This window comes from Lagenorhynchus albirostris, chromosome 4 (genome assembly GCF_949774975.1).
Source record: "Lagenorhynchus albirostris chromosome 4, mLagAlb1.1, whole genome shotgun sequence".
Classification (NCBI taxonomy): domain Eukaryota; kingdom Metazoa; phylum Chordata; class Mammalia; order Artiodactyla; family Delphinidae; genus Lagenorhynchus; species Lagenorhynchus albirostris.
In genome coordinates, this window is record NC_083098.1 from 72,885,176 (window position 1) to 72,897,277 (window position 12,102).

Genomic DNA, 12,102 nt, shown 5'->3' on the forward strand with positions numbered 1-12,102 from the left:
AACGCATTGATTTTATGGAGTTGTTACTTGTTATCAGGACCATTTTGTTCAGTCTATAGTTTTTTACCTAAATTTAATTTTTCTATGTGGAAGAGAATGTAGTGACTGGCCAACACAAGGAATTTGGTTCACCGTAAGTACGGGGGATGGGGGAAAACGTTTTACAGTAAAAATAGCACAAACGATCTTTCCTGAGTATCCTAATCACGAGTGGCCAAAATGATTATATAAATATGTAATATAATAAGTGCAAAGTGAAGGAAGGAAACTTTTCCCTGGTGGTTTTGTAACTCTCCAAAGCCATCACTGGCATAAAAAGGCTAAAAACACACACAAAATCTGCACAGAAAATAGCAAATTTTTCAGAAGGTTCAATTATTAACTTTCTGGAATAGCAGGTTATTATTAGCCTAACAGGAGAAGGCAAGACTTTGGTTTCAAGAGTCAACACTAGATACTTCTGCGATTGTTTTGCAATATCTACTGATGGCAAACGCGATTTCCAAGCACGTCTCCAACCCCTGGCCATTTCTCTTCCTAATGACCCTTTGCGCCTTTTCCCCATCCCAGAAGCAGTTCTGGATGTTTCAGAAAGTTCGGAGGCCCGGGAGCGCTTTGTTTCTGACGCACCGCTCGGCAGCGCCTGGGCCACGTGCCCGCCAGCCCAGTGGCCTAGTGGGGCGGGTGCAGGGAGACCGAGTTCTGCCCGGGGAAGGCTGCCGTCGGGGCCGCGGAGCGCGCACGTGCCGGCGTGAACCCTCGAGCTCAAGGCAGAGGGGCAGGAAGACTGTGGATGGCAGGGAGTCCCAAGTCCTGGGGACGCCTGTTACTCACCCTCGGCTGTCGCCATTATCCGGAGTGGTCTGGAAGCAGCAACAGCTCTAGGAAGAGAGGCAGGACTCTGGAAAAGAGGAGTGATCAGAGAGGCTCACGGGGCGGGGAAAGGAGGCACGGCCCACAGACACGCCCCCGCCGGGGCCGCGTAACCCAGAGTGCCCCCTCGCGGTCTCTTCGAGCACTACCGCGGTGACGGAACCTCGGGGGTCTCTGCGGATCGAGAGGAACTTGGACTCCGGGAGCTAGTGCCTTCCGCAAGATTCCCGCCGCGCAGGCGCAGCGACGCGGACTGTACCCCGCCCTGCGCGGGCGCAGTTACAGGAAAGAGGAAAAGTGGCGCGCACTGGCGGCCCCTCCCCACCCTACAGCAGCTCGCAGACTTGGCCCCCTCCTCGGCAGCGAGAGTGGCTCAGAGGTTGGAGCATACCAAGTAGTGACGGCCTGGGGGAAAGCATGTGGGGAGGGACATTCAAAATTTACATCCGCTAAGACAGAAATGACGTTAACCCCGCTAGTCTCATCATCTCAGTCTTGGGTATTGGAAAATAACGGAGATTTCCACGTGCAGAAAAATGATCTTCCCCCAGGGCTCCGGTGGAGGGCTAGCTCCACCCCCACAGGGCCTTTGACTCCGCCCCTCAGCCGTGGAGCCTCTCCCTCCGTCCTCGGTCATTGGTGGGCCTGTAGGGGCGGGGCAGGGTGGCGGTGCGCGAGCTAATCACTCTCACTTAGGGAAAGCACGCGCCGCCGCAGTAGCGAGGGTCGAGCCGCTGGTTAGGAAGCGGCTGCAGCTGGCTCGAGCTTCTGAGGCTTACAGGCCGAACGAACAACTGGTTGGTGCTTAGACCCCTGCCACAGCGGCGGGTCCCTCCACGTGCATTCGGCGGCGACATGGAGCTGGAGGAGTTGGGGATCCGAGAGGAATGTGGCGTGTTCGGATGCATCGCCTCAGGAGAGTGGCCCACGCAGCTAGATGTGCCGCATGTGATCACTCTGGGACTCGTGGGGCTGCAGCACCGGTGAGCGACTGGGTGAGGGGTGGGGATGGCGGCGCGTGTGCTTCTCCATCTGCCCGAGCCGCTTCCCGCGGCCGGAGTTGGCGATCTCGCGGGCGCTTGAGGACCGGAGGCCGGATCTCTCTCTTACCTGGACGGGTACCTGCCTGTGGCGTCCACCGATTGCCAAGGAGTGCGCGGGGGCTACCTTGCCTCCCTGGATTTCAGCCTGTCCCCCGCAACTCTTCATGCTCTTTAGGGGCTCTCCCCTCTCTTCCGGTGTCGTGCAACCCTCCTTGGTCTGGCCAGTTTATAAGGCTCCGATTCGCTTGGACTAGCCCAGTCGGGGTTCTTTCTTGACTGCTTGCGAGTTTTAATCTCCCAGAGCCTGGAGCTGTTCTTGTGATAGGCTTGTGTGGGGTGACTGCTGGTCCAGGACCTACAATACACCTTGAGGTTTCGCGCGGAGCCTGCAGCCACCACAAGCTTTTGTTTGCAAGGGCAGAGCTACTGGGCAGTTTGTGTATTTGAACGTAGGCATAGCTGTGGGAATTTAGGGATTCAAACCCGGGGAAGCTGAATTAGCTTGGTGTTCGAAAGGAACTACCGGTTCTAGATCTCATCTGAATTAACAGAAAATAACCCAATCGCAGGGAAGAGTGCATCTGTAAAAAATTCATTGGTAAACGTTTTAGATAACGAATGAAAAGGTTGGTAGTAAGGAAATGCCAAAATAACTCCCCTCTTTAAAAGAGGGAGAGGAAAGTAGTTCCTGTCTGACAAGATACACATTGACTTTGAAAAACTGATAGATCCTTTGAGTTAAAAAATAACTGCTTCTGTGATCTTTCCACTTCCTACTAACTGAACTAACTGGAAGTTGATATAAACAATTTCCTTAAGAAATATAAACCTAAGTTTGGCATTATCACTGAAAGTATTACAAAGTTTCCATAAGGCAATACCTCAGCAACAACTTCTAGAACAGTTAAGGAACTTGGCAATAATGCTTATGGGCAGGATGGGAGCAATATGTATAAATGCATTACAAATGATTAGCTTTCCCTCACCAAACTTAAATTAGAAGTAGTCTCAGCTTTTTTCAGGGTCCTGAATACTTGAGTTTGAGTTTCACATCTTGTGTACTCCCTGTTTACTAAGAGCTGAGAGTAACTTAGAATCTGGGATGAATCAAAAAGAATATTTCTAGTTTGACTTACTCTAATCTTGGATAATTGTGGGTTAACCATAATAGAAATCTTACTTTAAAATACATTTACATTATTGAGAGGATTATATATAATCCAAGGAAAAACTAAAAGCTATTCTTATGGTAGTCCAGAGCAACATTAGTTTATAACATTCTTCGGAGAAGTTATTGTGGATAATCTGTCATGGGAAGAGGTATAAAAAACAAGGGATCTTTAGAATTGCCTGGTGGTCTGTGAGAAAGAAATGAACTGACCTTGAATTTTTTTTTAACTATTTATTTTTTAGCTAAAATAACTCAGAAAGTTCATCCCAAGATCTCCTCTTTAAATGTGTGTGTAAAGAAGAGGGGGGTGATTTTTTTTTTTTAATGAATAACTTCATTCCTAACTACATGCACTTTTCTGCAGTGACTTTTAAGTAAAAGAATTATGAGATTAGATAATACAAGGTAAGGGCAATAAAAATGTGATTACTACATGATGGTAGAGAAAATTAAATGGATTCTATCAGGCTGCTTATTTGATGGAGCAAGTATTTGTTAAACTGTAGTATTGAAAATTGACCTTGTGATATTTTCAATAACAGTGGCAAAAAAAACAGTAGCTTCTGGGGGAGAAAGATGTTAATGGAAAACTATTTAAATTTTCCTTGTGTAGGCATAGAATCATTAAGGTTCATTGAGAGGGCTGGTTCTTGCCCATAATCCTATCCAATTCAAAATTTTAAATTAGCAAAAGTCCTCACCCTTTAGGGAAACTGATTCTGATTCTAAGAATATGAAACTTCTTTATGCCTAGAAGATAAAATCTTCTGCTTCTCTAAGCTCGTAAGTAGGGGTCGAAGGTTAAGAAATAATGTTTTTAATGGAATGGTTAAACAACAAGGTCTTACTGTATAGCACAGGGAACTATATTCCATATCCTGTGGTACCAATAATGGAAAAGAATATGAAAAAGAATGTATGTATATGTATAACTGAATCACTTTGCTGTACAGCAGAAGTTAACCCAACATTGTAAATCAACTATACTTCAATAAAATAAACTAACAAAAAATGTTTTTATATGGCATTGAATCAAGGAATGTCAATTAGAAGCCTAGATAGGTTGTTATAGTTTAATATAGAGTTAGTTATATACAGTGTACACTAGCAAGTGGTGGTTTGTTGCAGAAGGCTCTATCTACCTCCTCACCCTCCTCCACTCAATGGCTAGTTTTAAAACAACAGCAACAAGATTCAATTGATTTTTTCCCCCCATTTTTGATGAAGGGATTTATCCCTTACACGTTTTCTTCCTAAGACATGGAATCTAGAAGGTGAAATTTCTATCACTTTTGCATTGTATTTGGTTCTGTTTTTGTCTTAGGCATAGACATTTAGTGTCAGGGATAACAGAACACCTGAAAGTTGTAATGTTATGTATTTTATATATAAAAACAAATGGAGTATCAATTACTAGACAGTCATGTACTAGATGCTTAATTCAGATGGGTTCGTCCAGAAGTACTTCTTTTTAGTAGTCTGGCTATTTGCAGATTTATCCCATAGCTCTACTTTCTGTCAGGGGGACTTTTCAATGTTAAACTAACTAGTTGTCCTCTTCAGCTGTAAAACTGTGTGTGCATGCTTGTTCATGCCAGATTCATATAATCACCGAGTGCTTTTTCAGCCCTAAAAATATTAATTCAGTGGTTGCACAGTTCTGGACAAATCACACCCCCCTCACAGATCAGAAATCTTTAAACCACAGTCACATTTTATGGAGACTAGAATGACATGGACATATTTGAAGGTTGCATAAAAGGAATTACTAAAATTTCATAGATTTATCCCATGAATCAACTGGCTAGCCTTTCCTTGGTTAGTTAGGAGATGAGAATGCCTTTCAGTGAATTATCATTTCCCTGGATTAGGAATTGAACCCTACAACTGATAAACATTTTCATACTTTTTCTAAAAATTTATGACATTTACCTGATGAAGTTGGGTCACGTAGGGGGTCTCCTGACTGCAAAAACATTCTGTACAATCTTTTGGTTCTGTTCTTCTTTGAGGAAACTGATTTGCAGTGATCTCAGGAGCAGTTTTCTTAAGAGATACTGCCGCTGGTTCTGCAAACAGAGTATATAACGTATCAGTAGAAAGGCACTTTCGAGATAGAGAGATGAACTCAGACCAACCTGCGGAATTAGTTCCCAGTTATCTTCATTTAGTTTGTTGGAGAACACAGGAGTAGATTATCAGAGAACTTGCTTTGAGTTGCATATTAAGGCTGGAGTTAACTTTTTTGATTTTTATCTCTTAGAAATAATGACCAAACATGTTACATTCCTATAGTGTTTTACAGTCCCTTAGTTGGAAAAGTGACTTATCCCCAAAAGGGTCTTAAAGTACTACTGCTTTGTCATTCTGGTGAGTATTAGGAACAGCCTCTTTAACATAAGACTTGAAATCTAGTCCCAAGTTTGCTAGTAACAGTTTGATCTTGGTCAAGTCTCCTTAATTTCTGAGTCTGGTTTCTTACCTGTTGGGCTAGACTTATGTATTTTAAAGGTCCAGTACACAAATTCAGTGTATTGGGAATGATACTTTTGTGTGGTTAATCCTTAGCAGTTTCCCTTTTCAATAGCATATCCATTAAAGGGCATTAAGAGAAGGCAAACATGGGGCAACTCGTCTGATTTGTAATTTATGTCAAAAAATGGAGAATAAAATCTTCAGCTCACTTGAGGTATAAGAATTGTTGGCAGGGCTGGGGGGCAGTGGATTCCTGCTATTCTCTAATACTTTATTCAAAAAATATTTGCTGAGCTCTTCCTGTGTGTATGCAAGGCACTAGGAATACTGTACTACACAGGGCTGATGTGGTCCCTGCCCCTCACAGAGAGGCAATGGAGCAACAGCACAGACTTCTTTATGCCTCCATTTCCTCCTCTGTAAATTGGGGATGATGATAACACCTATACCTCATAGGGTTGTAGTAGGGATTAAATGCGTTAATATATAAAGTGCTTAGAACAGTGCCTGGATATATGCATACCCAGTGACCCTGCATCCCACTCTCGGGTGTATACTCCACAGAGATGCATACATATGTTTATTGGGAGACATGCACAAGAATTTTTATAGCAGCATTATTCATAGTAGCCCCAATTTGGAAACATTGGATAAAGAAGGTAGTGGGATGTATGTTCCTATAATGGAAAATTCTACGGCAATAAAAAAGAACAAACTCCTGCTACAAGTAAAATCATGGATGAATGTCACAAACAATGTTGTGTAAAAGAAGCTTGACATTAAAAAATACATACTAAAGAAAAAACGTACTGTATGATTCTAAAACTAATCTGTGATGATGGAAGTCAGAATATTGATAACTGTTATGGGGGCTAAGAGGATGATTAATGATGACGGGGGGCCTCTAGGGTGCTGGTAATGTTTTATATCTTGACTTGAGTAGTAGTTCCATAGATGTCTTCACTTTGTAAAAACTGAGCTCTTTAACTATTTATGTGAACTCAAAACAATTCAATAAATTATAAATCTATATGCTAAAGTTGGATCATCTTAGAGATCCAGAGAGATGCAGTCATTTGCTCCGTGTTGAATTTTTCAGGTAAAAGGAGACTAGAACTCAGGTTTTCTGAGTCTCAGACCAGTGCTTTTTCTTATATTCTCCGTTTTTCTTCTCTGTGCTATACTATATTATGTTACCTTTTCTGATACTTATAATGGGTCAGTTTGGAATTACAGCTCCATAATTAGCTGGCTTCTGCGTTTGGCTTATTTGTAGAATTATCAATACTAAAATGTCACAACCATTGCTGGCTACCTTTGGAGAAAACCAAAATTCAGAACTTACTAGTTTGTGGGGGGTTTTCCTTTTACATCCTAGTCTTCTAATAGCAATCACTGAAAAGTGTAATTTAAAGGCTCATGATAAATGCATAGCTGTGCAGAAATTTCTGATCTGGGAAAGTTTCTGTTTACTTTCTTACTTTCACTCTTAATAAGCTATGAAAGAAATCATTTTTCAGCATTTTTTGCTCTCACACAGCTCATAAACAATATAGTCTAATTTGTCAAGGACAGGAATAAACATCTCTGATCAGGAAAAAGCTACAAAAGTTTTTCTCAGTGTGGAAAAAGTTGGCATTTCTCAGACTCTTACCATCTTCATGTGCTTTTCTCTTGATTCTCAAAGTTCTTGGGTTTTGGGTATGACTTTCAAATAATTCTTAAATGAGAACATAGGAGAAGAATCATTATATGACATCGTCTAAAATACATTAGTCTTCAAGCATTCAAATACACTAAAGTTAGAACATTTAAGCAGTTGGACAGATGAAGAATGAGTTTAAGAATTAGGAATATTTTGGTACAAGATTTGAAAAGACATTGAAATTCTTGACTTATATTAGGTATGTGATTTATAATAATTTAGGGGGTCATTTGAACATAAAATAGTGTTAGGAATTTACTATTGAAGAATATCTTGCTAAGTTAAATGCAAAGAGGAAAGTTTATAGTATTTTCATTTTGAAAGGGTCACTTCCAAGGTTACCATGTTTCCATTTGGCAGTTCTGAGAGATGGTTGTCTTAGGAGGCCATCAACTTCTTCATAAAATCTCATTTTTCCTTGAGGGTTGCCAGTTTTCTTTTGTAAAACTCTGTATTCATATTTTAAATTTTTGTATTTGGTACGACATTGTTTCCAGTCTCTGTCTATTCCAAACTGCATTAGTCTTCTGGCAATTTCCTCAAATATTTCTTTGTTTCTTGTGGCCCCTTCAAGCATTTGCTTAATTTTTTCATCAGACCATATGTTTATAAGTGCTCTGACCTCATTGTCACACCAGTGTTTTCCAGCCTCTGTGTTGCTCACTGTTATAATCTGTAAATAACTTTTAGCATCTTCTAAAGGAATATGATTACCTATGAATTGACATGAGTTACAATTATTCAAACTTTTAGATACATCCTGTATTTGAATATCATTCATTTAAAACAACCTGGATTGATGTAAAGCACTGAGAATTTCAGTATAAGGATCATCTTTTTTCATATATTCATATGCAAACAAAATATTTTTTAAATTATAAGGCAGACTAATCCCCAATATTAGTGAGAATATTAGCTGCTTTTCATCAATAGGTATTCTTCATTGGATATTTATGAATATAGAGAGTCTCTGTATTTACAGATTTTTTTAGTAAGAAGTGGGAATAGGGACTTCCCTGGTGGGGCAGTGGTTAAGAATCCGCCTGCAGGGGACACGGGTTCAAGCCCTGGTCTGGGAAGATCCAACGTGCCGCGGAGCAACTAAGCCCGTGCGCCACAACTACTGAGCCTGTGTTCTAGAGCCCGCGAGCCACAACTACTGAAGGCCGCGCACCTAGAGCCCGTGCTCCGCAACAAGAGAAGCCACCGCGATGAGAAGCCTGCGCAGCACAACGGAGAGTAGCCCCGGCTCGCCGCAACTAGAGAAAGCCCATGCGCAGCAACGAAGACCCAACGCAGCCAAAAATTTAATTAATTAATTAATTAACTTAAAAAAAGAAGTGCGAATAGACATTTTCTTTACTCCCTACCATATTCTCTACCAACTCAGGTATAATGAGGCATTTGGGATAATACATAATAGAGATCTTCCCTGTAACTATTTAAACTGGTATATATTAGATTTTCAGTATCAAAAGAACATTTAAAATTCAACAATGTATATGCTGTACCTGACCCAGTGATACTGTGCAGTGCTGTGGGGCCACCCACCTCTTCTGAGGCAGTACTTACAGTGTCTTCCTCTGTCAGAAAACAAACAGTAGCAATTTAAATTTGTTGTTCACAGAACCCCAATCTACTTTTGCAATTGAAGATTGTGCTGAAAAAGTAGTAAGACTGGATCCCAGCATCAAAACTGTAACCTCAAAGCCAGGAACATTTGCCATCTGTAACCAAACTTTGAGATGCCCTTATAGGATTCACCACCAACACCAAAATGTTGGAAGTATTCTGCCTTAAAAGTCTCGAGGCAGTATGCTCTGTTTGGGAGTATGAAAGTGCTTTGTGATCCAATTTGGTAACGTCTTTTATTGTTACATTTTAATGCCTGCCAGAGTGCTCTTACATCTCTTTTTTCATTTGATCCTCCTTTTAACTGAGAATGATCCTTATTGCAATACATATAAAGGAATGAAAGACTCTTAAGATTTTAAGTGGTTTTAGCAGTTTTCACATTCAGATGTTAACAGCAGATAAGTGATAAATATTTTAAGGAACTTAAAATGCTTAGCCCGGTAAATATAACAGGGATTTATTCTAGTGGACCAGTATGTGTTTAGGATGTTTACAAGTCAGATGTTTGTAATTTGGGGACAGCTCCTCATATGGATATGTTGGATTGCTATGTTGAAGTACAGCAATGCTGTGACAGTCTTCTTTTATCCCAACTCTACTTTCCTATACACTGGGACATTTAAAAAGAAAATCTATATTACTATGATTAGGTGTCTAGTTGCTTGCAATGATTACCGTAAAATTAGACAAAGGTTTGTATTAGTAGATCTGCGAGGCAAAAATGTAGTTAAGAGGGCAGTAAGCATATGCAGCAATGGGTACGTGGAGATTTTATAAACCGTAATATTCTGTTACTTCAAGGATACTGGCTGGTACAATCTGCCACTATGTTCTGATTTCCCAGATCTTATTTGTACTCATTTGTGAATGTGTGCATGTGCACTTGCAGTGTGTATTAACTTCTATAATAATTTTATCACCTTTGTAGGTTTGTGTCTTTACTATCAAGGTCAAGATAGTCAACAGTTTCATCAAAAGGTTGCCCTTTTATAACTACACCTACCACCTCCTTCCTTGCCCAAACCCTTCCCCTACCCTTGCCCCAGTGGTTACTTTTGTAGATCCCAAGTCCACGGTAAACTTTGAGCTCAAATCTCATTTCAGCAAAACATGAATTTATACTTAAGTGAACATTTTACTTAAGTGACTAAAACTGTCAGTTCCTAGGCTGAGGCACATGTTCTATTCCGGGACATAACATTTACAAAGATTAGGTATTATGGAGAAATTTTGAGTAATTAGTTCTAGACAGTAAAATGTCAATGTGTGTGGGGGGAGGGAGGAATCCCTAAATTTAGTATCTTTTAAGGAAAGAGGAGCATTTAGTTTCTGTTATGTCCACCCCAACTGTGTGTACGGCAATTCAATTCTGACACTAACTGCCCAGAATTAGCATCAGACTCTGCAGTTTTAAGGACTCAAATCTTCCACAAGACTGCCTTTACTTCACATGCCAGCCACACTTCTGGCTGCCTGGCTATAAATTCAGGGGGTGCCATGACCTCCTCGATAAATTTGCTAGAACGACTCTTGAACTTAGGAAAGTGCTATACTTAGGATTACAGTTTTATCGTAAGAGAACTCAGGAACAGCCAAATCAAGAGGCATGTAGGGCAAGACTGAGCCGGTCCAGGAAGCAGGATGTGTCACCCTCCCAGCGTATCAATGTGTTCATCCAAGAAGCTCACCTGAGTCAGAGTTTTCATCCACATGATTGATTTATGGCATGACCTACCTCCTGGAGGTCAGGCTGGGCCAAAATTCCAACTCTCATCACTAGGGTGGTTTTTCTGGTGACCATCCTGAAGCTACCTAGAAACCCACCCTGGATCACCTCATTAGAATTTAAAACAAAAACAACAAAAAAACCCAAAACACTTCTACCACTGGAAATTCCAAAGGTTTTTGAAACTCTGTGCTAGGAACTAGGGACAAAGACCAGACATAAGCTTTATTTTGTCACAGCTTTTTAAAAGTTTATTAAAGTATAAACAGTAAGAATTAGAAAAATGACACCTTTTTAATTAACAAGTTGCCTGTGTTTAAATTTATCAGCTTACCTACGTCTTAGCTTTTTTTACATACTTATAATTTTTTAAAAGTTCTTAACACTGTTTCATATGACTAAAGTACATTAGAGTATATAATAATTTTACTGCTAAGTTTATCCAAATTGTCTACAAAATATACAGAAGTGTTTAAATATTCCATTTTAAAGAAAACTAGACTATTCTTCAGTCTGTTAAAAGAAATAAATGAATTGGAGAAAACAAAATGCTTGGCATGCCTTCTGAGATACTATCAATAGATACTTTAATGCCCTCTGCTGGCCATCACATTGCTAATTTTTGTGAAATTGCCAAGCTAGTGAATATTTTAATTTTGGAAATACATTTTACTACAGCCAAAAGGAAAATAGTTTTAAGATTATTCTTAAAAGAACCATGTACTCTTTCACATGTGAATTTTAGGCTGACGATAAGAGTGGCCTCTAATAGGATATATATGCCGGTCTCTACCCCTCTGAGTTGATCTACCTGTGACTGTCCTATACTAGAAAGCAGTGACTTTGGCCAGAATGCCAAGGTATTGAGGTATTCTACCTCATTTAAATAGCAACTGATACGGAGATTCATTAAGGCAATTTAATTTCTCCATATTCAGAAGAGACAGGTAGCTAGCTGATAAGATTGTCAAACACAAATTTCCCTTCAGACAACCAGTCCTTTCTCCCGGTAGCTTTCTGATTCCTTTTCTCCTCTATTGCCTATGCTCAGACCGGGAGAAAAATAAATTTATTTTAGATCCAAAGAAGTAGTTATTCCGTTTTCATGGGCCATTTCTTTTTACTTAGGCATAGCCTAAGAGTTCTATGATTCTTCCCGGTGATTGATTAACTTCTTCATATTTCGTTGGTCATACATTTCTAAAGTGATAATTTGCTGGAAGTAGCTGATTTTTCTACCCCAAGTGGAATCAAATTGGATTTTATGTATTACTGTCTTCAGCCGTTTGCTGGTATTATTCTCTAAAACCACGACAACCTGGCTGTGCTTGATGATCTTCTCTAAAAATACAGGTGCCTGAATCCACTCTACAACACACACTAAACCAAAATCTCCAGGAGTTCTAAGTTGGGAACTAATTACTTATCCAGAATTCAGGGGTCCACAGCTCTAGCTGCATTTTTATTTGAAATA

At 40.3% G+C, this 12,102-nt stretch overlaps 2 protein-coding genes across 5 annotated transcripts in view; one reads left to right on the forward strand and one right to left on the reverse strand.

Moving 5' to 3' along the window:
• The window catches only part of PAICS (phosphoribosylaminoimidazole carboxylase and phosphoribosylaminoimidazolesuccinocarboxamide synthase), a 50,429-nt gene that overhangs the window by 28,474 nt on the left and 9,853 nt on the right, over positions 1-12,102 (reverse strand). For both annotated transcript variants that reach the window (XM_060148132.1, XM_060148133.1), the window contains 3 exons: positions 7,217-7,282; positions 5,020-5,156; positions 835-901 (listed from right to left, as the gene is read on the reverse strand). In XM_060148132.1, the coding sequence (XP_060004115.1) occupies positions 835-901; positions 5,020-5,156; positions 7,217-7,282 (270 nt within the window). The remainder of the gene's footprint in view (positions 1-834; positions 902-5,019; positions 5,157-7,216; positions 7,283-12,102) is intronic.
• The window catches only part of PPAT (phosphoribosyl pyrophosphate amidotransferase), a 36,814-nt gene continuing 26,342 nt past the window's right edge, over positions 1,631-12,102 (forward strand). For all 3 annotated transcript variants that reach the window (XM_060148136.1, XM_060148138.1, XM_060148139.1), the window contains exon 1: positions 1,631-1,856. In XM_060148136.1, coding sequence (XP_060004119.1) covers positions 1,729-1,856 — 128 coding nt within the window. In that variant the 5' untranslated portion in view covers positions 1,631-1,728. The remainder of the gene's footprint in view (positions 1,857-12,102) is intronic.